This window comes from Labrus mixtus, chromosome 6 (genome assembly GCF_963584025.1).
Source record: "Labrus mixtus chromosome 6, fLabMix1.1, whole genome shotgun sequence".
NCBI lineage: Eukaryota > Metazoa > Chordata > Actinopteri > Labriformes > Labridae > Labrus > Labrus mixtus.
Window position 1 is genome coordinate 2,740,288 of NC_083617.1, and position 24,001 is coordinate 2,764,288.

General features: G+C 42.3%; 3 protein-coding genes across 6 annotated transcripts; 2 read left to right on the forward strand and 1 right to left on the reverse strand.

Annotated features, from left to right (window-relative positions):
- Window positions 1-5,016: 5,016 nt before the first annotated feature.
- mrps6 (mitochondrial ribosomal protein S6) lies at window positions 5,017-5,488 on the reverse strand. Its single transcript, XM_061039459.1, has one exon. It carries the CDS (start codon window positions 5,357-5,359, stop codon window positions 5,024-5,026), a length of 336 nt encoding a protein of 111 aa, XP_060895442.1. The 5' UTR covers window positions 5,360-5,488; the 3' UTR covers window positions 5,017-5,023.
- A 1,076-nt stretch (window positions 5,489-6,564) lies between these two features.
- Window positions 6,565-10,030, forward strand: LOC132975137 (zinc finger protein OZF-like). Its single transcript, XM_061039458.1, has 2 exons — window positions 6,565-6,844; window positions 8,671-10,030. The coding sequence occupies exons 1-2, from the start codon at window positions 6,664-6,666 to the stop codon at window positions 9,870-9,872; spliced, it is 1,383 nt and encodes a 460-aa protein (XP_060895441.1). The 5' UTR covers window positions 6,565-6,663; the 3' UTR covers window positions 9,873-10,030.
- A 1,281-nt stretch (window positions 10,031-11,311) lies between these two features.
- nolc1 (nucleolar and coiled-body phosphoprotein 1) lies at window positions 11,312-20,875 on the forward strand. Of its 4 annotated transcripts, none has more exons than XM_061039482.1 (16): window positions 11,312-11,459; window positions 11,791-11,846; window positions 14,896-15,053; window positions 15,167-15,279; window positions 15,556-15,676; window positions 15,784-15,899; window positions 16,016-16,166; window positions 16,335-16,472; window positions 16,561-16,653; window positions 16,729-17,073; window positions 17,371-17,685; window positions 17,785-18,159; window positions 18,268-19,116; window positions 19,218-19,351; window positions 19,434-19,514; window positions 19,832-20,875. In XM_061039482.1, the coding sequence occupies exons 1-16, from the start codon at window positions 11,349-11,351 to the stop codon at window positions 19,988-19,990; spliced, it is 3,315 nt and encodes a 1,104-aa protein (XP_060895465.1). In that variant the 5' UTR covers window positions 11,312-11,348; the 3' UTR covers window positions 19,991-20,875. The 4 variants fall into 4 exon arrangements, with proteins under 4 accessions (XP_060895465.1, XP_060895466.1, XP_060895464.1 ...); XM_061039483.1 differs by having other exon boundaries at window positions 17,785-17,837; window positions 17,958-19,116; XM_061039481.1 differs by having other exon boundaries at window positions 17,785-19,116.
- Window positions 20,876-24,001: the final 3,126 nt, after the last annotated feature.

The window sequence follows — 24,001 nt, forward strand, 5'->3', positions numbered from 1 at the left end:
CCCAAAATAAGGGTGCCAGAGACTTGGGACCCCCTACTGTCCCTGGAGGTGGTTAAAGGTGTATAACGTAGTCCTATCAAAACACTGGCCTGTTTGTTATTTGAAAATAATGAATAAAATATATGGCAAAAAAAGGCTTCACTGAATAAAGGAAACAGAACAAAGTAAGTACATTAACCTGTATGTGATTACTGGGCCTGTCAGTCAAGTGAATTTTAAATAACAAGTTTTTAGTGTCTGGAGGAAAATTATGGATTCATTGTTTTACAGCTTTGTTTCTACATTTAACACTCGAGACTCGTTCCTCGTTCAATCTGCGGCCCGCGGGCCACATAGGGCCCTCTAATGATAACCAACCGGCCGTCTGAGCTTTTTGAAAATAAATAAATGTATATTTGTGGCTGCATGGTGGTGCAGTGGTTAGCAGTGTTGCCACACAGCGAGGAGGTTCCTGGTTTGAATCCCCGTCTGACAGGAGCCTCTCTGTGTGGAGTTTACATGTTCTCCTCGTGCATGTGTGGGTTCTCTCCGGCTTCCTCCCACAGTCCAAAGACATGCTCGTTAGGTTAACTGGTGAATGTGAACGTCTGTCTCTATATGTCAGCCCTGTGATTGGCTGGCGACCAGTCCAGGGTGTAACCCCGCCTCTCGCCCAGCTGGGATCAGCTCCAGGCCCCTGTGACCCTGAACAGGAAAAGCAGTATAGATAATGGATGGAAATATATATTTTATATTGTTGTTTCTGTTCTGGTATTGATATTGTTGCTATGAAAATAGCTTTAATTGTTTGAGATAAAAAAAAAAATCAAAATGGCGCTGTGATTAAAAAAAAATGCATTTGATTTTCTTTTTTTTTGACTTTTGATGCTTTGTTTTCTTCCCTCTGTCTTCGCTGTAAATCACTTTGGATCAACTGTGTTTTAAGTTAAGTGCTATCAAAATAGAGTTGAGTAAATATTAAAAAGGCAACCTACTTTCTACCCCCGTGTCAAACTGTTACCTTAAATAAACCTTATTTCATAAATGTACGACGTGTTTACTGTTCGTTTGGATTACGAAGCAAAGGTTAACTTACTTCACATAAACACCTTTCAGCCTTCTTATAGAGAACAGCCTGACAGAGAACATTAGAAACTTTAAATCTGTTATGTCATCTTTCTTTAGAAGCTCGATGGCGGCGTCCTAATTGTTTAATACTTGTAGGGTTTTGGGGGCGCAGACAGGATAGCGGTTATGTTGAGTGCACCATGTACAGAGGCAGCGGTCATGGGTTTGAATCCAACCTTTGCTGCATGTGACCCCCCGCTCTCTCCTCCCCACACTTCCTGTCTCTCTTCAGCTGTCATTTCTAAAAAGGCCTAAAAATATATTTTAACAAGTAGTCAAGAAAAACTTGCTTCCACCATAGAAAAAAAAAAGAGTTTATTACAACATGACATCCAAATGCAGATCAGAAACTATGGTACAGGTCAAAGAGGGAAGCGTCTCACTGATGACCTTCTGGATACGAGCTGTGAAACCTGAAAAACAAAAAGAAGAACAAGCGTTACATGAAGTGAAGTTAGAGCAGCGTCAGCGCGGCGTGATCTCCATAAAGAGAAGGAGAAGTACTGAACCCGTTTAACGAGACACGGAAGGTTAAACTGACCGCATTTCAGAGGCTGACTCTACACTACACTACACAAAAGTACTGTACTTAAAATATGTGAAATAATGTCTTATCAGCTTTAGGGCGGCAGTAGCTCAGGACGTGGGTTGGGAACCGGAGGGTTACCGGTTCAAGTCCTGATGCGGACCATAATATGGAAGTTGGTCTGGTAGCTGGAGAGGGCTTCACTTCCAGAGCACTGCCGAGGTGCCCTTGAGCAAGGCACCGGAACCCTCAACAGCTCTGTGTAGCATCTCTCTATTAATGCATGTTCACAGATCCTGTTTGTGTATGTGTGAGGAGCATGTCTCTCAATAACAGAGATAAGAATCCAGAATTCCACTCAGGGATTAATTAAGTATGTAAAATTATTTGTTTTTAAATTAAATTAAAAGTGGTTTTTGGCCACAAACAGACAAAATTATGGTAAAAAAAAAAAATCAATAACTTCTGATGCATAAACTTCAGCAAAGAAATATTTGTAACTTAAAATACCAAAGATGATGTTAAAGCAACACTTCTTCGATATGAACGTTAAATAGTCCCTCAAAAGTCGATTAATTATCCGTTTTCAGGTGTATCCAAACTCCTCTGTGACGTGTTCTTTATTTGACACGTGATCAGACATTCTGGCCTTGACAGAATAAATCAAACATCCTCTGGTGCAGTGAGGATGTTAAAGGCTTCATCTCTGATCCGTCAGCGTTTTTTAGATCGACTTCTCTGAACCTCTTATCAGGACTTAACGAGTTCACCCGCGTGACACTGAGGTGGATCGTAGGCGACCTTTGGCCTGGCTTTTGGTTTTTTTTCTTGCTGCAGTCACTCGTGTGTCGATTCTACAGGATGGACTGTGTCACTGTGTCAGGAATATATAATATTATAAACCACAGCATGCTGCTTTTATTCATCATTTTGAAGGATGTTCTGATGCATCGGTTCCCCCAACACTGGGCATGAACCGACAGAATTATCCACACATATTTCAGAACTGTTGCCAGTGTATCAGCTAATAACTCTGTAAGAAAATAGAGAAATCATCTTTTGTTTTTCTTTTCATTTTGATTTTCCAACTGTTCATTTTTTACATCATCAAAGAAAATGTTGGCAATGTGGGAGTCTGACACCAAAAAAAGTTGTGAAAAAAAACATCTTTATCATTATCGTCAATCAGCTAAATTGTTACAAAAACATTTGTATCGGTATCCACAAACATTTTAAACTCAAGGGCTCTTTAGTCAGTCTGATCATTGGGCGGCAGTAGCTCAGTCTGTAGGGACTTGGGTTGGGAATCGGAAGGTCGCCGGTTCAAGTCCCGGCACGGACCAAGTCCGGAAATTGGTCTGGTAGCTGGAGAGGTGCCAGGCCACTTCCTGAGCACTGCCGAGGTGCCCTTGAGCAAGGCACCCAAACCCCCCCCCCCCCCCACAAGCCCAGGAGCGCCCGCCGTAGGGCAGCCCCCTCACTCTGAGACCTCTCCATTAGTGCATGTCCACAGGATCCTGTTTGTGCATGTGTGTGTATTTCAGTTCATGTTTGTGTAGCATGTTTACTAGACAGAGTGTAAAAAACGAATTTCCCCTCGCGGGATCAATAAAGTATAAATTCTTCTTCTTCATCTCCCTGTCACTTTTAGAATAGATCTGCCGACCCTGGTCTTACCCCGGATTACATCTCTGAAATGTTGACCCCTTATGAGCCATCTCGCGACCTCAGCTCCTCAGGTGTGGCCCTCCTGCTCGAGACTCGAGACTGATGCGCTCTGAATCATAAGGTGATCGAGCTTTAGCCCCCAAGAGGAGCCCCTCCACTTCTTCAAACTCACTTTTATGAGATGTCACCTTTTTAAATACTTTGTAAATGTATCCTTTACTTAATTTGTTTTATTTCTCTTAATTTTGTGATCCTTCCTCTAATGTTTTTAATCTTCTGTCCTCTTTTGTTTTTGTATATTTATTTAAATATTTCTATTTTATTTCCCCTCAGGGATTCATAATAAAGTGTAGCAAAATGTATCCCTTTTTAACTTCATTGTAGTTTGATTTCCTGTTATGTGATGGTGATATTATCGTCTTCCTCTTCTTCTTTATAGTTAACCAATAACCTGCCTGTTGTATCTTTTTTTTCTTTTAGTTTCCTTTTTTTTAGACTCCTCTGTGTTTGTCCTGACTGCTCGTGTTTGTTGTGTTATTGTTCTGAGGTCATGCCTTTGTTTTGTCTGTGTAGACACTTTGTAAATATTATTATCACAGTATTAGCAGCAGCAGCAGCAGAAGTAGTTGTAGGAGTCTAGTGTTTGTATGGCTCCCGGTTAAACATCGCAATACCTTCAAAATTCTGCTCCTCACCTTCAAGGCCGTCCACAACCTCGCCCCGCTTCACCTCTCTGAACTCCTGCACATCAACACACCTACTCGCACTCTCAGGTTCTTCTTCTTCCATTCACCTCACTGCACCACCCGCCCGCCTGTCCACCATGGGGGGTCCAGGGCCTTCAGCCGCTCTGCCCCCCCCCCCCCAACCTCTGGAACTCCCTCCCACCACAAATCCGTAATATCGACTCTCTCTCCATTTTCAAATCTCATCTCGAAACACATCTTTTTAAACTTTCATATTCAGTCTGATCATTCTCCACCCGGTCTCATAACTCCTCTACATCCTGTACATTTGTGTTTTTAATGTTCATTTTATCGTTGTGTTGTTACTTTGTTGTTTTTATGATAATTTCATGATCATATCTGTCTCTCCATACTGTCATCTGTTCTGTACATGTTAAATTTACAAATTATCCCTGCGCTTAAGTTCACTTCATTTGTCTGTCTACTCTCCGTTATATTGAATAGTTTCTGCTTATAATATGTCTACACTCATGCACTTTAACTTATGTCAATACTGTCCATTTACAACTCTGTTTTTACACATTTACATTTAATCTTTCATATTTAATCTTCCTATTTAAGACTAGTAATGCTTAGTGAAATCCTGGTTGTATATATTCACATTCTTATTTTTGATATCTTTTAGTGCTTATTTACTTTGTATTTAATATTATATTATGTTTAAATTTGCTAATATTGTGTTTTTTACTCATATTGTGTGTTTGAACAACCTGCTGCTGTAACACCACAATTTCCCAGTTTGGGATCAATAAAGTAATTCTATTCTATTCTCTCTGCTCTGTAAGGTGACCTTGAGAGTTTTGAAAGGCGTCTTTAAATAAAATGTATTATTATTATTATTATTATTGAAACTTGTGCACAACTTCTTGGAATAAAACAAACTGGAGTGAAGACACGTGCTGCTGGTTTCATTTCTACACAGATGCATCATGGTAAATAATAAAGAATAAAACATGTTTCTGTTCCTTACATTAAATCACTGTTTGGTTCCACAGCAGTTGGTACTTCCAGAGACCGGGTCGTCCTTCTTCAGCACCGTGGGTCTCAACACGTCCACGTCCCGGTGCAGGTGATCCAGCAGACTGGCGAGGATGCCGGGGGCCGAGTAGAAATCCACCAGGAAGTAAGTCCCCCTCTCGTGTTTCTGGTTGTGTTTGGTGATCTTGTAGGGCAGCAGTTTGTCCCCCAGGTTCTGCAGGTCCCTGACCACCGCTCCCCGCTCCATCAGGGTCTCCACAGTCCGCCGGAGAGCCGCCGCCGCCTGCGGCCGCTGCATGGCCTTCACGATCAGGGCGAGCTCGTACCGAGGCATCGCTTCAGCGTGAAACACAAATAAAACCTTAACAAACACTTTAAATACAGCTGGAACTATTCTAGTGACATTGCCAGATAACTGAGCTCAGAGTCGACCATGTTGGGGCCACGAGTGATGACGTATAAAGTATGCGACAACCCCTTTATTTACTTCTTTTTTTTTTAAACGTCTTTATCCCTTCACATATTCAATGTTCCTATTCATCAACGATTAAAGGCAATTTGAGCTTTTAATTAAAAAACACGGAAAAATATTTTATCTGTATGTGTAAAAAAATATTTATTTTTATTTTTATTTTTATTTTTATTTTTTTTATTTTTTTATTTTATTACCGTCTTTATTGACAAATTTAAAATATACAAAAAAAATTTATACAAACTCTTATAGAGGATGAACATACAACAGCAAAATACACAGTTAATTCAAACATAAATCAAGACTAGGGGGATTATATATAAAAATAAATAAATAAAAATCAAACTTTTCCAAAAGTAAACATCAGGCAAATGTAAATAGACAACAAACTGGAGGACAAAAAAAATCAACAAAGGCCAGAAATCAAAACAAGAAGAATTTCGATAAATCAGCACTAATCTTTCTAGATTTCATTAAAAAATATTTGAAATCATTTATAAAGCAGTCAAAGGAGACAGTGAATATGATATTTACTCATGAGTAAAATAACATTTACCATGTCAGTAATTGAAGGGTTTAAATTATCCATAAAATACAGAATACCATAAGTATTATATACCCCCTGTTTTTATTTTTATTTTATTTTTTATTATATACCCCCTGTTTTTATTTTTATTTTTATTATATACCCCCTGTTTTTATTTTTATTTTATTTTATTTTATTTTATTTTATTTATATTTATCTTATCTATTCTGTTTAATGTATATTTTGAGCTTACTTGTCTGTGCTGCTGTAACGCCCGAATTTCCCCTCTGGGGATCAATAAAGGTTTATCCTATCCTCTCCAAAAGATGGAATATCATTCATTTTTTAGCGACAACCAACTTCTAATGTTGATCCAAAATCTTTGAGACATCCTATATTTACATCGACGACGCTAAGACACGTTTAAAAATCACCAAACAAAAACACCAGCATTTATTTGAAGTCGATAACTTTAACTAACAGTCTGATTCTTTTGCCTAAGACGCGAATTTTTCATTAAAATCCTTCAAAGCGGAACTACAAACTTCCGCACCGGCTCCGTCGGAACGTTATAGTGTGACACGCAGCGGAAGTAAACACCACAACCTGACATTTTAAATACTTTTCTTTTACTTGTAATATGTCGGGGATGTTTACAGCTGAGATTTTCAGAGAGTATGTGAATGATCGATTAACCGCTGCTGCTGAGGAAATATTCGGAGTCTTTAAAAGAACGATCGTCGATTATGAAGAGGAGATCGACCGGCAGCGCAGACTGCTGGACGTCGTTTCCAAACCTCAGGTCAAGTTACACAGAACAGGTGAGAAAACACAAGTTACACAGAACAGGTGAGTAAACACAAGTTACACAGAACAGGTGAGAAAACACAAGTTACAGAGAACAGGTGAGAAAACACAAGTTACACAGAACAGGTGAGAAAACACAAGTTACAGAGAACAGGTGAGTAAACACAAGTTACAGAGAACAGGTGAGAAAACACAAGTTACAGAGAACAGGTGAGAAAACACAAGTTACAGAGAACAGGTGAGAAAACACAAGTTACAGAGAACAGGTGAGTAAACACAAGTTACACAGAACAGGTGAGAAAACACAAGTTACACAGAACAGGTGAGTAAACAGGTGTGAGTCTGGAGTCTGTTCATCCTCATCATGTCTGACAGTTTCCTAATGTTTAACTCTTTTATCCTGTTTCTGTTTCTTCTCTTATAAACTGATGATTCTTCATTTTATTTGTTGACTTTAATTGACAAGTTTTGGTTTTCATTATAATAATAATAATTATAATTATAATAATTATTATAATAATAATGATAATAATAATAATTATAATAATTATAATAATAATAATACATTTTATTTATAAGCACCTTTCAAGACACACAAGGACAGTGTACAACAATCAACAATTAAAAAACAACGATGGATTAAATCAGCAAACAATAAAATAAATAAAATGTAGGACGGTGTGATCTCAGGGAAAATGTTAGAGTGAGGAGGAGATCTAGAACAGATGGGTTTTGAGTCTGGATTTGAAGATGGGGAGAGAGTCGATGTTGCGTATGTCAGGTGGCAGAGGGCACGGTGAGGTGGATGGAGGAGGAGGAGACGGTTTGTAGGCTGAAGTATGCAGACCGGGTAATGTTGTTGAAATGGGATTTGAATGATCGTGTGCTGTCGAGGATGACACCCAGACTCTTAACCTGAGGGGGAAACTGAGGAGCTGTCGATAGTGAGGGAGGGTTGTCTGTAACACTCAGTAGGGACACAAGAGTGAGAGCTGTCAGATGTGGTCCCCTTAGGGAGGTTTTCTACTGTCGTTGCAATATTTGCACATTGATTTGGTTTACATTTCACCTTTTGTACATTTTGTGTTTTTTATCTTTATATTTAACATTTTTAAATTCTATTTTATATATTGTAATATCTTCTTATTCTGTATTATTTAAGTTGTTGCTAGTTCTTCTTTATTTCCTTGTTAATTGTTTAGCACCAATACACCAAGTCAAATTCCTTGAATGTGTAAATGTACTTGACAATAACTCAAAGTCAAAGTCAACTTTATTGTCAATTTCAAAATATGCCAAACATACAGTGGAATCGAAATTGCGTTTGTCTCCATCCCGCGGTGCAATACAACCAAAATAAGGTAAAATAAGATAAATAATATTTACAGTAATAAATTCTAAATAGTGCAAAATGTACAAAACAAAATGGTAAATAAAATTTAAAGAAAAAGTAAACTTAATAATAAACTTAATTGATTCTGATTCTGATTCTGAATCTGATTTAGTGTGTCAGCTTCCTATTGGTCTGGGGCCCCAAGCAGTTTCCTGCCCTGCCTGTTGACAAGCAGCCTCTGCTCTCAGTGTGTGAATGTGCAGGTGTGACCTGCAGCGTTAAAGCACTTTGAGTAGTTATTATTATTATTGCCATTTAATGTGTTTCTGGTCCACGACTTTTACTGCCTGCTTGTATATTAAGAAAATAGATTTTAATGTAGATTATGAAGATTGTAAACATAACGTGATGCAATAAGACATTATGCAAAACAAACAATCATTGCATGCCTGATAGTTCTGCAGTTTAACACGACAAGTCAATTCATTTTGTTCTGTGTGTTTCCAGAGCTTCCACAGCAACATGTCTGCAAAGAGGAGGAGGATCTCTCTGACCAGCAGCTCTGTAACCAGGAGAGGAACTCCAGTCTGGACCAGGAGGACCCAGAGCCTCCCCTGATTGATGAAGAACAAGAGGAACTCTGCAGCAGTCAGGAGAGAGAGCAGCTGGAAGTGAAGCAGGAGACTGGAGACTTTTGGTCGACGCTTACGAGTGAGGAAAGTGAACACATGGAACCAGAAATTAAAAGTGAACACCATCTCTTCGCTCACAGCTCGCATGCTACTGATAATGAAGATCCTGAAAGCAACAAGAATGGAGACTCGGTATCGACTACAAATCCAGAAAAGAGACTTCAAATGAGCACGAGTCACCTCGCCGAATCATCTGTGAACGTCTTTAATCCTGACGCGAATAAAAAGTCTTTCAAATGTGACACATGTGGTGAAGTCTTTCAGAGTAAGTCAGACTTACAGACACACCTGCGCGTCCACACAGGTAAGAAGGTGCACACATGCAAGAGCTGCGGGAAAATATTCAGTTTCAGGTCGATACTGATAACTCACATGAGAATCCACACGGGCGAGAAGCCGTTTTCTTGCATCACGTGTAAAAAAGATTTCAGATTTAGCCACGCGCTGACGGCCCACATGAGAACCCACACAGGTGAGAGGCTGCACTCCTGCAGCACCTGTGGGAAGACATTCCGTCGGAGGTCGAACTTGAAAAGTCACCTTCAAATCCACACGGGTGAAAAGCCGTTCACCTGCCAAATATGTGGCAAATCCATCCGATTGAAAGGGGATTATAACATCCACATGAGAACACACTCGGGGGAGAACCCGTACTCCTGCGACACCTGTGGGAAAGGATTCTTTAAGAGGTCAGATCTGAACAGGCACGTTCGGATTCACTCAGGTGAGCGGCCGTTTACCTGCAAGACGTGCGGCAAATCTTTCAAAATAAAAGGCAACCTCACAGAACACATGAGAACACACTCGGGCGAGAGGCCTCATTGTTGCAGAATATGTGGGAGAGATTTCAGATCGGGCCGCATGCTGGAGTGTCACATGATCACCCACACAGGTGAGACGCTGAACTCCTGCAGCACCTGTGGAGAAGGATTCTCTCAGACATCGGACTTGATCAGACACATGCAAATTCATACAGGTCAACAGTCATTCACAGCCAACAGTGTTGATGTTGATTAAAATATTCATGATGATGTTGAACTCTGTGAACTTCTGCCTGTCATCACCTGTGTACGATCATGAGATGTTTGTCTCCTCCTCTCTGGATCCTCGCTTGTGTTGTTCTTACTCTCACATGTGAGTCTGCTAAAAAGGATTAAAGAAGTTAAAGCTGCAAATCTGTTTGTTTTGATGCAAAACGTTCTTCCATGGAGACGGTTCACATTGTTGTGATGTCATAAATTACTTTCAGCAAAGCCATGAAGACGTATCATCATTTCTGTCCTCTGTATTACTGCAGTGCATTTATCATGTTTCAATATTAGACATTTTTTTTTATCTTGCAAATCTTCTTATGAGTCATTTTGAAGTTTAAACTGTGAAACCGTCTAGATCAAAACTTTTTGGGACTTCAGGGGCTCCGTTGTATCATCTGACTTGTGCGCACAATATATATATTTAAATTTTTATAAAATGTTTTGGGACTTCAGGGCCTCTGTAGTTTGACAATAGATAGTAGCCGTAGCAGTTTGCATCTTTATTGGTGATAGACAGAGGTGCTGCTTGTCAACAGGCAGCTGCTTGGGGGCCCCAGGCTAGTAAAGGGATGACACACTTAAAATGTGCAATAGGGCCCCATATAACAGCAATCACTGTCATCGCTCTGTTCAGTGTTACGTGCATTAAACGCCCTGTGAAAACTTATGTTTGTCAAAGCCACTGAAGAAAATAAGAATAATAATAATAATGATAATAATTTATACTTTATTAAATTCGTTTTTTTTTTAAAATTAAATGTAACTTTAAAATGTTAAAGTTATTATCCACTGGGAGTTCAAAAAAGCAAAACAGAAGAATAATATGCCTCCTCCAAATGCTGATAATGGTAAATATTTATAACATAAAGGTGATGAAGGTCGGTTGCAGGGCCCCAACAGAGTCTCAAACCACCAAGATAAAAGATAAACTTTACTGATCAAATTTTTGCGTTACAACAGCTCAAGAAAACAGGAAACAGGAATATAATTATTAATAATAACAAGAAGTTAAAAAATCTAACATATTTACATCAGTTAAATAAAGGGAGAAAAAAATACAATAATAGAATAATACCAGGTATGTACACGTCCACTTGTGGAAAGAGTTATTATTAAAAACACACACATTATGTAGCATTATTGTGGTTTGATTATGATGATAGAAATCCTCAATAAAACATGTCGTAACAAACAGATACGTAAAGTGTGACTGTGGTTAAATGTATTTTATTATTTAAATGTCAACATCGACTATTAAAAGAGCCTGAGCGATGTCTGTAAAATTATTTAAAAATAAGAATAATAAGACATTTGTACATTTGCAAGAAATGATTAATAAAAAATAAAAAATAAGAATAATAAAGACGCGTATTAAAACGTCATCATCCCGCGTCTTTGCGCATGCCCACAAGTGACGGCCCGGCCCCCTTCTTTCCCTTCCAGAAGGAGCGTGGTGAAGATGGCGGCGCAGAGCTCGACGCCGAGTGATCTTTATAAATGTGTTTATTCGTTTCTGCTGCAGAACAAGTTCACCAAAGCGGCGCAGCAGTTCCTCAAGCAGACCAAAGTGGTAAGCGGCTCCCCGCGCGGGGTTTCTCACGGTGCTCACGCGCTGTCTTCACCTCCAGGTGTCTGTGACGTGAAGGCTGCGCGAGCTAACGTTTTTCAGGTTAAAAAACTCCGCGTGGAGCCTCCTCTGCACGTGCAGGAGGAGAAACACGTTTTCTTTATCTAAAATCTGTTTAAACTGAATTAATTAACATTTTAACATAAAGTAGAATCATGAAGTTAAACTGAAGAGTTAATGTTTCTGATTTTTATGTGTTTTTAAAACTTTCCCGGATGTTCCGACCCTCCCCGACTCCCCCTCAGAGTCATTTCTTTATGTTTTCTTATTCCAGACTCCACAAGATGAGAATGAAGAGAGTCTTGTCGGGATCTACAACTTCTGGGTGAAGTGAGTTTTCAGTTTTCTTTCATGAACAGACTTTTAAAGACCACCTCCTCAGGTCAGAACACCATGTGCCAGCAGAGTCCCAGACCACAGACTTTTAAAGACCACCTCCTCAGGTCAGAACACCATGTGCCAGCAGAGTCCCAGACCACAGACTTTTAAAGACCACCTCCTCAGGTCAGAACACCATGTGCCAGCAGAGTCCCAGACCACAGACTTTTAAAGACCACCTCCTCAGGTCAGAACACCATGTGCCAGCAGAGTCCCAGACCACAGACTTTTAAAGACCACCTCCTCAGGTCAGAACACCATGTGCCAGCAGAGTCCCAGACCACAGACTGGACATAGATCTAGTTTCAAATCTGGATTTAGTTTAATAATATAACTCTGCATACCTTCATTTATAATGATATCAGATTAGGATTAATAATGGAGCACAGAAACTTAATTTATAATGATATCAGATTAGGATTAATAATGGAGCACAGAAATGTAATTTATAATGATATCAGATTAGGATTAATAATGGAGCACAGAAACTTAATTTATAATGATATCAGATTAGGATTAATAATGGAGCACAGAAACGTTGATATTTTAAACAATAACTCCACTTGTCTTGTGTTGTCTGGGTTCTGATGATGGTTCTGATGATGGTTCTGATGATGGTTCTGATGATGGTTCTGGTGATGGTTCTTGTGATGGTTCTTGTGATGGTTCTGGTGATGGTTCTTATGATGGTTCTGGTGATGGTTCTGATGATGGTTCTGGTGATGGTTCTTGTGATGGTTCTTCTGATGGTTCTTGTGATGGTTCTTATGATGGTTCTTGTAATGGTTCTTATAATGGTTCTTATGATGGTTCTTGTGATGGTTCTTGTGTTTCCTGGGTTCTTATAATGGTTCTTATAATGGTTCTTATGATGGTTCTTGTGATGGTTCTTGTGTTTCCTGGGTTCTTATAATGGTTCTTATGATGGTTCTTGTGATGGTTCTTGTGATGGTTCTTATGATGGTTCTTGTGATGGTTCATGTGATGGTTCTTATGATGGTTCTGATGATGGTTCTTGTGATGGTTCTTATGATGGTTCTTGTGATGGTTCTTGTGATGGTTCATGTGATGGTTCTTGTGATGGTTCTTGTGATGGTTCTTATGATGGTTCTTGTGATGGATCTTATGATGGTTCTTATGATGGTTCTTATGATGGTTCTTGTGATGGTTCTTGTGATGGTTCTTATGATGGTTCTTAGGATGGTTCTTATGATGGTTCTTATGATGGTTCTTATGATGGTTCTTAGGATGGTTCTGATGATGGTTCTTGTGATGGTTCTTATGATGGTTCTTGTGATGGTTCATGTGATGGTTCTGATGATGGTTCTTGTGATGGTTCTTGTGATGGTTCTTGTGATGGTTCTTATGATGGTTCTTATGATGGTTCTGGTGATGGTTCTTGTGATGGTTCTTGTGATGGTTCTTATGATGGTTCTGATGATGGTTCTTGTGATGGTTCTTATGATGGTTCTTATGATGTTCTTATGATGGTTCTTGTGATGGTTCTTATGATGGTTCTTATGATGGTTCTTGTGATGTTTCTTATGATGGTTCTGATGATGGTTCTTGTGATGGTTCTTATGATGGTTCTTGTGATGGTTCTTGTGTTTCCTGGGTTCTTATAATGGTTCTTATAATGGTTCTTATGATGGTTCTTGTGATGGTTCTTGTGTTTCCTGGGTTCTTATAATGGTTCTTATGATGGTTCTTGTGATGGTTCTTGTGATGGTTCTTATGATGGTTCTTGTGATGGTTCATGTGATGGTTCTTATGATGGTTCTGATGATGGTTCTTGTGATGGTTCTTATGATGGTTCTTGTGATGGTTCTTGTGATGGTTCATGTGATGGTTCTTGTGATGGTTCTTGTGATGGTTCTTATGATGGTTCTTGTGATGGATCTTATGATGGTTCTTATGATGGTTCTTATGATGGTTCTTGTGATGGTTCTTGTGATGGTTCTTGTGATGGTTCTTGTGATGGTTCTTAGGATGGTTCTTATGATGGTTCTTGTGATGGTTCTTATGATGGTTCTTATGATGGTTCTTAGGATGGTTCTGATGATGGTTCTTGTGATGGTTCTTATGATGGTTCTTGTGATGGTTCATGTGATGGTTCTTATGATGGTTCTGATGATGGTTCTTGTGATGGTTCTTGTGATGGTTCTTGTGATGGTTCTTGTGATGGTTCTTATGATGGTTCTTGTGATGGATCTTATGATGGTTCTTATGATGGTTCTTATGATGGTTCTTGTGATGGTTCTTGTGATGGTTCTTGTGATGGTTCTTATGATGGTTCTGGTGATGGTTCTTGTGATGGTTCTTGTGATGGTCGGGTTATATATGTCTGTTGGGTATCGTGCACTTTGGGTTCTTTTCTGTTGAATTGTATTTAATTATTTTTAGTATTTTGTATTTGTTATGTTCTTGCTGTTGTTTCTGTTCTTCTGTGTTTGGTTTAGTTTGTTCTTGTTTTTGCTGTTTGTCAAAGCACTTTGTAAACCTGAGTTTTTAAAAGGTGCTTTATAAATAAAGTTATTATACTTTATTTTTTTTAATTTTTTTAGTGTTTTTGCACAAATTAAATTCTGAAGTGAGGCGATCAGGAGGCATCATAGGGCGCACTCACTCACATCCAGTTGTCCCGTACTTTGCTTAAGCACGATTGTCCCCCGAAGCAGAACTCTTCCAACCGTGCAAGGGCCAAGGAAGTGTACAGATCGGAGCACTCACACTGGTCAAACGAGCTGGTTTTGGAAGGTGAAGCGTGTTTGGGCACGTTACCGATCGCTTAGGGCATTTTTATTTGAGAGACAGGACAGTGGAGAGAGTCAGAGAGAGAGAGTGGGGAGTGACATGTGGAAAGGAGCCACAGGTTGGATTCAAACCTGGGCCGCCCGCTTGGAGGACCATAACCACTGGCTCCTTTTAGATGTGAAGGAACAGAAGCTCCTAACCCTATCTCTAAAAACTGAGCTGAGCCTCCCTTCATTTCTCTTCCTAGATCTCCTGAAGCCAAGAAACGGAAAGCTCCTTCCAGCACGGCTGAAGCTACAAACGGTCCTTCAGCCAAAAAGGCAAAAAAGAGCGAAGAGATTTCCAGCAGCGAGGAGTCGAGCAGCGAGGATGAAGAAGCAAAACCAACCAAGGCAGCTCCTGCAGGTAAAAATATTGTCATAGAGAACTGCTTGAGCTTTTAGCATCTGTCAGAAATTTACCATTTTGAATCAGTTTGTAGCATTTTTAATTGTTTTTTTCTTTCATGTATATTTCAGCTGCCAAGGTCGTGCCTGCTAAAGCTGCAGCAGCTGCCAAAGCTGCAGCGAGCAGCAGTGAAGACTCCAGTGACTCAGAGGAGGAGAAGGCACCTGTAAAGACTCCTGTAAAGGTTAGAGAACTGAAGCTGAAGCTACTCACTGGAATACGACTCTGTTTGTGTTTTTATTATTACTAAAATGAAGCTTCTTTGTTAAGTTAAATCCTGGTTGTATATATTCCCATTCTTAGTTTTGATATTTTTAGTGCTTATTTACTTTGTATTTAATATTATATTGTGTGTTGCTATTGTTGCTCATATTGTGTGTTTGACAACCTGCTGCTGTAACGCCACAATTTCCCAGTTTGGGATCAATAAAGTAATTCTATTCTATTCTTCTATGTGCAGACTCCTGTAAAGCCAGCAGCCGCTGCCGCTGCTGCAGCGAGCACGAGGAAGAAAGACAGCAGCTCTAGTAGTGAAGAATCTGACTCTGAGGACGAGCAGCCCGCCAAAGCTCCTGCAGCAAGTGAGTCTAGAACCTCTGCATCTGTCTTTTTATAATGAAGTTTAAAAGAGCAGATAATCAAATCTCATCTTTTATCTAAATTATCTGTTTGTGTGTTTGATTAATAGAACCTAAGGCAGCTGTAGTCACTACACCAAAACCAGCCGCTAAAGCTGCAGCTCCCAAAAAGCAGGAGAGCAGCAGTGATGACTCGTCAGACTCTGAGGACGAAGAGCCGGCGAAGGTGAGCAAAGAAAACTCATCACATCTTAGAGTGACTCAGAGCTAAGGGAGTCAAATAGTGTACAGATGATAAATGCTCACATTAGATTTACTGTTTTCTTTCTCGTGTACTGAAAGACTCCAGTCAAAGCTGCTCCTGTCAAAGCTGCTCCTGTCAAAGCTGCTCCTGTCAAAGCTGCTCCTGTGAAGCCTGCAGCTGCTGCTGAGTCGAGCAGTGAGGACTCTTCATCTGAAGATGAGGCTCCACCAAGCAAGAAACCCAAAGCAGGTGTGTGTGTCTACCTTTTAATTTCTGTTATAGACTCACTGGCAGGATGAGAAGTCATGTCTCCCTCATAATGCTCTTTCCTCTCTGTGCCTATTTTCATCTTTCCCATCTATAACCCTTTACCCTGGATTGTGTGCGATATCACTGATGAGTTTTTTTTTGTGTCAGGAGCGTACAGTGCCGTCCCTCCTCCTGCCTCCGTGCAGAAAGCTCCAGCTGCTCCGGCGGTCAGCAAGGCCAAAGACGGCAGCTCCTCGGACAGCAGTGACGACAGCAGTGACGAGGAAGCAGAGAAGAAAGTAGCTGGTAAGAAAACTCAAACTTTCTCTACTTCAAGGGGTCGATTTGTTTATTTTTTTAAATGCCAGTCTTAACAGCGTTGTGATTCTCACAGTGAAACCTGCAGCCGTAAAGACCCCTGCTGCTGCCAAACCTGAAACACCCAAACCTGCTGCAAAGAAGGCTGAGTCGAGCTCTGACAGCTCAGGTAACAATCACAATCAGTCAGGCAGCGTAATCGAACTCCGATGAGCATGTGTTAAAAACTCTTCATTCTTTTTAGATTCAAGCTCGGATGAAGAGGAGGCAAAGAAGCCTGCAGCCAAAGCAGCCCCCGCTAAACCTGCACCAGCCAAGGCTGCGCCCGCTAAAAAGGAGGACTCGGACTCATCGAGCTCAGAGGAGGAAGAGGAGGTGAAGAAACCTGCAGTGAAGGTGACTCCTGCTAAGGCTGCTCCTGCTAAACCTGCGGCGGCTAAAGAAGACTCCTCAGACGATGATTCCAGTTCAGACGAGGAGGAGACGGCTAAGAAGACCCCGGCTAAACCTGCACCCGCCAAGACTACCCCGGCTAAACCTGCACCTGCCAAGACCCCCCCGGCTAAGAAAGACGACTCATCAAGCTCAGGTAAGAGACCTCAGACTTTCTGCAAGATCTAGATTTAAAATCGACCTGAAAATGAACTTAAATATTTCTATATACACTAATGCCGAGGTCAGACTACACATTAAGCACGCTTAAATCCTCATCTGGCAGATGTAGGGTTTCCTGTGGGGACAGTTAGATCAGTTTGATCCTGTGTAGTGGGTCAGAGTGAAAAAAAATCAAGTCTCCTGACAGAAAGTCCAGCATGTTTTTTTACTCTACAAACAAAATAGCAAAGTGTAAGTTGAATGATCTTTTTCTTTTTCTTATCCCCTTCAGAAAGCAGCTCTGAAGACGAGGCTCCTGCAAAACCTGCCACTAAAGCTGCAGCCCCACCAAAACCTGCTGCTGCGAAACCTGCAGCCAAGAAAGCAGAGAGCAGCTCTGACTCGGACGACTCATCTGAGGACGAGGAAGGACCAGAGAAAGCCAAACCAGTGGCTAAACCAGCTACCCCAGCTTCAAAACCTGCAACCCCTGTTACAAAGGCTCCTGCTGCAGCAGAGAGCAGCTCAGACTCTTCCTCTGAGGATGAGGAAGAGGCACCTAAAGGAAAACCTGCAGCAGCTAAACCAGCAACACCGGCCTCAAAGCCTGCTACTCCTGCAGCAAAGCCTGCTGCAGAGAGCAGCTCAGACTCTTCCTCTGAAGATGAAGAGGCACCAGTCAAGGCTAAACCTGCAGCAGCCAAACCTGCAACTCCTGCAGCCAAGCCAGCTGCAGCAGAGAGCAGCTCAGACTCTGATTCTTCTGAAGATGAAGAACCGGTCAAAGCTAAACCTGCAGCAGCTAAACCAGCAACACCGGCCTCAAAGCCTGCAACTCCCGCAGCCAAGCCTGCTGCAGCAGAGAGCAGCTCAGACTCCTCTTCTGAAGATGAAGAGGCACCAGTCAAGGCTAAACCTGCAGCTGCAAAGCCAGCTTCAAAACCTGCAACTCCTGCAGCAAAAACTCCTGCAGCAAAGCCTGCTGCAGCAGAGAGCAGCTCAGACTCCTCTTCTGAGGATGAGGAAGAGGCACCTAAAGCAAAGCCAACAGCAGCTAAACCAGCCACACCAGCCTCAAAGCCTGCTACTCCCGCAGCCAAGCCTGCTGCAGAGAGCAGCTCAGACTCCTCCTCTGAGGATGAAGAACCAGTCAAGGCTAAACCTGCAGCTGCAAAGCCAGCTTCAAAACCTGCAACTCCTGCAGCAAAGCCTGCTGCAGCAGCAGAGAGCAGCTCAGACTCTTCCTCTGAGGATGAGGAAGAGGCACCTAAAGCAAAACCTGCAGCCGCTAAACCAGCCACACCGGCCTCAAAGCCTGCTACTCCTGCAGCAAAGCCTGCTGCAGAGAGCAGCTCAGACTCTGATTCTTCTGAAGATGACGAACCAGTCAAGGTAAAACCTGCAGCAGCCAAACCTGCAACACCAGCTTCAAAACCTGCAACTCCTGCAGCAAAGCCTGCTGCAGCTGCAGAGAGCAGCTCAGACTCCTCTTCTGAAGATGAAGAGGCACCTAAAGCAAAACCTGCAGCAGCTAAATCTGCAACGCCGGCAACTCCTGCAGCCAAGGCTCCTGCAGATTCTAGTGATGACAGCTCTAGCGAGGAGGAGGAGGAACCTAAGAAGGCAGCGCCGCCCCCACCGAAGCCTGCAGCCACAAAGCCGGCTGCAGTGCCCAAAAAGAAAGCAAAGGAGGAGAGCAGCTCCGACTCTTCAGACAGCTCCGATTCAGAGACCGAGACAAAGTCGACGCCTGCCAAGCCGGCTGTCGCCAACGGCAAGGCCGCAACACCCAAAGCAGCCACCCCGGCAGCTGAGGCTCCCCCCGCCGCCAAACCGGCTGAGTCGTCATCCAGCGACAGCAGCTCAGAGGAGGAAGAAGAGGCCGGTGCTGCAAAACCTGCAACACCTGCAGCTGCTGCAACACCCAAGACCACTCCAGCAGCTAAAGCTAAAGAGAGCAGCAGCTCGTCGGACAGTTCAGAGGAGGAGGAAGCCCCTCCCAAAGCAGCCACGGCTCCCTGCACCCCCATACAGAACGGTACAACTCTTTTCTGAGTCATTTTTCATGCAGGTTTCTGGAGCACCAGTATCGTTGATTTGAACAATTCTTTCTCTAACTTTGTCTTTTCCTCCGCTCAGGTACCAACGGAAAGAGAAAACGAGACGAGGAATCCTCTGAAGGTGACGACGAAGAAGAAGAAGATGAAGTGAACACGCCAAACAACAAAATAACATCGACCACCCCACAGACGTTTCCTAAAGCCAACAAGAAGGTAAACACCTGCCGGAGACTCGACTCGATGAGTGAGTGTTTCATACAGAAGATTAATAATAAAGAAAACTTTTGTCTTTCAGTCCAACATCCCGTTCCGCAGAATAAGAGAGGAAGACGTAGAAGTGGACCCCCGACTAGCAGACAACTCTTTTGATGCAAAGGTGAGTTCAGTGACCACAACGAGACGAGTCAGCAAATATCTGGAGGGCTCACTCTCTCCACACTGGATGTGACTCGACTCATATTTTCTGACTGTTTTGCATTGCTTGTTGTCATCGGGTGCTCTTGCACTTGTGCAGGGTTCAGTGTGGTCGACTTCGCCTTTGGAGCCACAAATGAAAAACAATCGACTTTTTCAAGTGATAAAAATGTTCCTCGCTAGCTGCGTATCTTATAAATCAATGTTTCCTGTATTTATCATTTAGCAGCATTGTCCAATAACTAATCCAAACGTGTTTGTTGGTCTTTGTTGTTCCAGTACGGAGCGACGGGGGACTGGGGTCAGAAAGCCAACGACGTGCTCAAGTTCACAAAAGGAAAATCATTCCGCCACGAGAAGACGAAGAAGAAGAGAGGAAGCTACCGCGGCGGCGCCATCTCCACCACCGTTAACTCTATAAAGTTTGACAGTGACTGAGGACTCGATCCGACCCCCCCCCCCCCCCCGATACCTCACACCTGAACTCTACTGCACCTCTGTGATCCTGGACTATCAGTTATCGGTTAACAGTCCCTCAATCATCATCATCGTCTTCAACCAGCAGAGGACTCTGGGAGGCATGTGACCCGCAGAGCGCTTGTGTTTAGGTAGCTGCCCTTTGGTTGTCATGGAGACCGTTTCTTTGTTCTTTAACCTGCAGCCAGAGTTTGTGTAACTCTGGCTGCAAGAGAGAGAGAGAGATGTTCCCTGCTGTGATTTCAAATATCAACGTGACATTACCACTTATAGCCACTAGGTGGCTGCAGGCCGCCTGTAAATGGTGGAGAAAGTTTAAGTTGTCCCCTCCCCCTTTGGTATTTTCCCCTTTAACCTCAAATGACTTGTGTTAGCTCTTTGTTTTCATCAGTCTGAGTTTGTATCACAGCCGACCAATCGGAGCCGTTTCTTTAAGATGAGGAGGAAAAGGCTGACATTAATCTTTTTTTTTTTTTAAATAGATAGATAATAGATTCTCAAGGTTTGTTTTGTCAGTTTTTATTTGGCTTCTGTGTGCTGACCGTTTGTCCCCGGGTTGTTTCCTCTTCACGTTAAATGAACATTCAGAGAGTCGAGTTTTATACTATGTATTTATTACGTTTTATTCCAGCTCAACTTTAAGGACCTTTAAAAGCCATCTTGAAATATTCTGTGAAGCAAAGCCCCCTCCCCCGATCTGTTCATCCGTGGTTAATTTTCTCTCCCAACTTCAGCAGAGCGCCATGTTTGTTTCAGTTGCTTAAATCGACTGGATGAACTTTTGTGTACCTCTAATTTTTTTTTATTAACTCTTGTAGCGGTGAATAAAAGTCTGACAGATTAAACCACCTGCTTTCTAATCTTGAACTATTTTCTCTTAAGTTGGAACAAGTGATATTAATCTTTACTCAGTTGAAATAAGTGTTGTAGTCAAAACGACAACAGGACCAGGACATACCCGAGACAAGACCAAGACCATAAATATCACAGAGAAATCCTCATCCTGTGTTTAGGGGGCGTGTCACTCACTCAGACTGTAACACCGGGAAGGTTGCGGCCGTAACCGGGGGATAAAAAATCAAACTACAAATTGAAGTTATTTGTCATTAGAAAGGTGGTTTACTTTCTAATCACAGTAATGTGGAGAAATAGTCTCTCAATGGTGGTCTTGATTTAAAATCCAGCATCCGCCCAGTCTGAAACAAGACCTTCAAAAAGTGGTTTGGAAATCTTCGATAGTTGAAAGTATAACAGGAAGTCTCTCATTTAGCTAAAGATAAAAAACCGTGTGGAGGAGGATGGTGTGTTATTGTACCGCCTACAAAGACCGACCTCCTTTTATAACAAACACACACTCAGTCTACGATGAAGAAATAATCCATAACTTGTTTTATTATCTCTTAAATTCAAGAGAGTCAGTCAGTCGGACCGTTTTTTTGTCTCCAGAACTAAACGGTTCAGGAACCTTTTTCAAAGAACTAAAAGGTTCCTGTGGTCCATCATGGTCTGTGTTTCCAGAGCTGCCTGAAGTCCTGTGTAGTCTACCCCACAACTAGTTAGCTCCTCTGATGGAAACAGGGCTTACACTGCTGGCTCAATAAAGACTTGTTGTAATTCCTCTGTTAGCCACTAGATGGCAGTGTAAGACCTCTCTTCACCTTCACAGGTCAGTCTTTGAGGTGATGCTCGTGCCACGGGACAGTTCAGACTCTTGACTGTCATCTCCAGGTTTAACAAGTAGCCTGAGCCCAGCATGATGAACTCGTTCTTCTGAGGAATAAACGATTAAATATGACGATATGTAAGATACAAAAAACTTTCAGAAGAGGCTGAGACATCCGGGTGAAGCTCCTAAAAGGTTGTAATCTCCTCGATCTATTTGGTCTCACAGTTCCGCAAACTGGTTCAGTTTCATTATTCCTGCAGCTCTGCCTCCCACTGAAACCAGTCCAACCAGTCCAACCAGCTTCACCTGGGGGGGCTCTGAACCCTGCGTTTCTACAAAGTAGTTTCCTGCACAGATTTGGTTTTAGAGTCTCTGTCACTCTTCACAGCTAATATTTCATCTCATTCTGTCAAAACTCATGACAACTTTTCTCTCAGATTTCGTCCCTTTTTACTGCCTTCTGTAAAAAAACAACATTACTCCTGTTTGACTTACTTCAAACTTCTCCCCAGTCCGTTTAAATACTCAAACATTTGACGACCCCTTGCTGCACAAAGCCGTCCCTTCACCCCTCGTGGAGAAGTGAGCCGAGTGTAACATTTTGTTTTTACATCGCTGCAATAATAAGAATGATAAATAGGGCTTATGATGTGGGGATTAATCATAATATATGACAGATGGCACCTTCTATCTGTGGCCTAATGAAGCTCTCAGTCCCTGCTTTCACATTATTTACTGTATGCACGCTTTGATGAACAGCACGCACGCTGTTCATACACACAGAGGAAATGTGTTTGATGTGTGTGCAGCCACATACAGAGAGCTGTTGACTTAGAGGGAGGTCTGCACTCACTCCATATACACCCCCCCCCTGCCCCCTCCCTCCCTGGGACTGACAACTGTTACCCACTGAGCGATGCTTCAATGATCAGCGCGCGAGGAAACCTGACTGAGCGTGCACGAGCCGAGGAGGCTGTGGAGCCGTTAACGGGAGATTCTTCTTCTGTGCAGATTAAACGGTTGTTGAGAGGCTGGATGCAGGAAGTCACTCCTCTCCAGCATCATGAGCATGTTCAACAACATTTAAGGAGGCAGGAGCTCAGTCTGTACGGACCTGGGTCGCTGGTTCAAGTCCACATGCGGACCAAATCTGGAAATTGGTCTGGAAGCTGGAGAGGTGCCAGGTCACTTCCTGTTCACTATCACAATACATGTTTAAAAAAAAAAAAAAAAGTAACTATTTTACTCCTCACAACAGCCAATGACATCATCTCTGTCATCGGTGACTCACTTTGAGTGTGGGCTAGAGCACACAAGAGGTAGAGAGCGAGCAGGGAGACAGGGAGGCGTGTGATTGGTTCATCAGATTGGTACCTCGTGGCAGACATTGGTTGAAGTTTTTACAGACTTTCAACTGATACAGATGATGGATTTTCTTTGTTCCTTTTTCAGAGAACATGAGTTATTAATTTCTGTCAGGACCTAAAGACAATTTCAACCAGAATCTTAAAAAGTGGATCTGGAGGAAATGACCAACCCTGACTTTAATAATTTGAGCATAAAGACAGCTGGGATGAGCTCCCCCCCCCCCCCCCCCGACAGGATAAATGGTGTCGTATAGATAATGGATGTAAAAGATTAAAGAGCCAAAAATGTAAGTCGAGTCAGGGATGTGTTCGGCTGCCAAAAAAAACCGACTGCATTCTCTTTAAGATGCATTAGCTCAATTTAAAACCCAAACCAGAGAATCAGCGATGTTTCTCTTTATGTAGAGTCAGTGATTTTAAGATTTACACAAAGATAAACGTGACAAACAGTTCTTGGTTTAAGTGGAGGGTTGTAAGTTTTGAACTTCACCTTACGTTTCATGTGGTCGAGATGCCAGACTGAAGCTCTGTGAGGACGTGGACGAGGCAAACTGACGAATGACAGGCCGGCCCTTCAACCCGATCTCCTGCTTTTGCCATCACTCCTGAGAACCACTCCCGTCTGTCAGTCAGTCGCGCTGTGTAGGAGAGAGAGCGGCGGGCTTGTGTGTGTGTGTGTGTGTGTGTGTGTGTGTGTGTGTGTGTGTGTGTGTGTGTGTGTGTGTGTGTGTGTGTGTGTGTGTGTGTGTGTGTGTGTGTGTGTGTGTGTGTGTGTGTGCGTGCGTGTGTGTGTGTGTGTGTGTGTGTGTGTGTGTGTTTTTGTGTGCGCAGGAGGCTGCAGGACAATCTTTTAATGGGCAGCAGAGGTCTGCCCATCCCGTCCATTTCAATTAGACTAAACTGCTGACTGTCCTCGCACGCTCACTCACATCACCATCC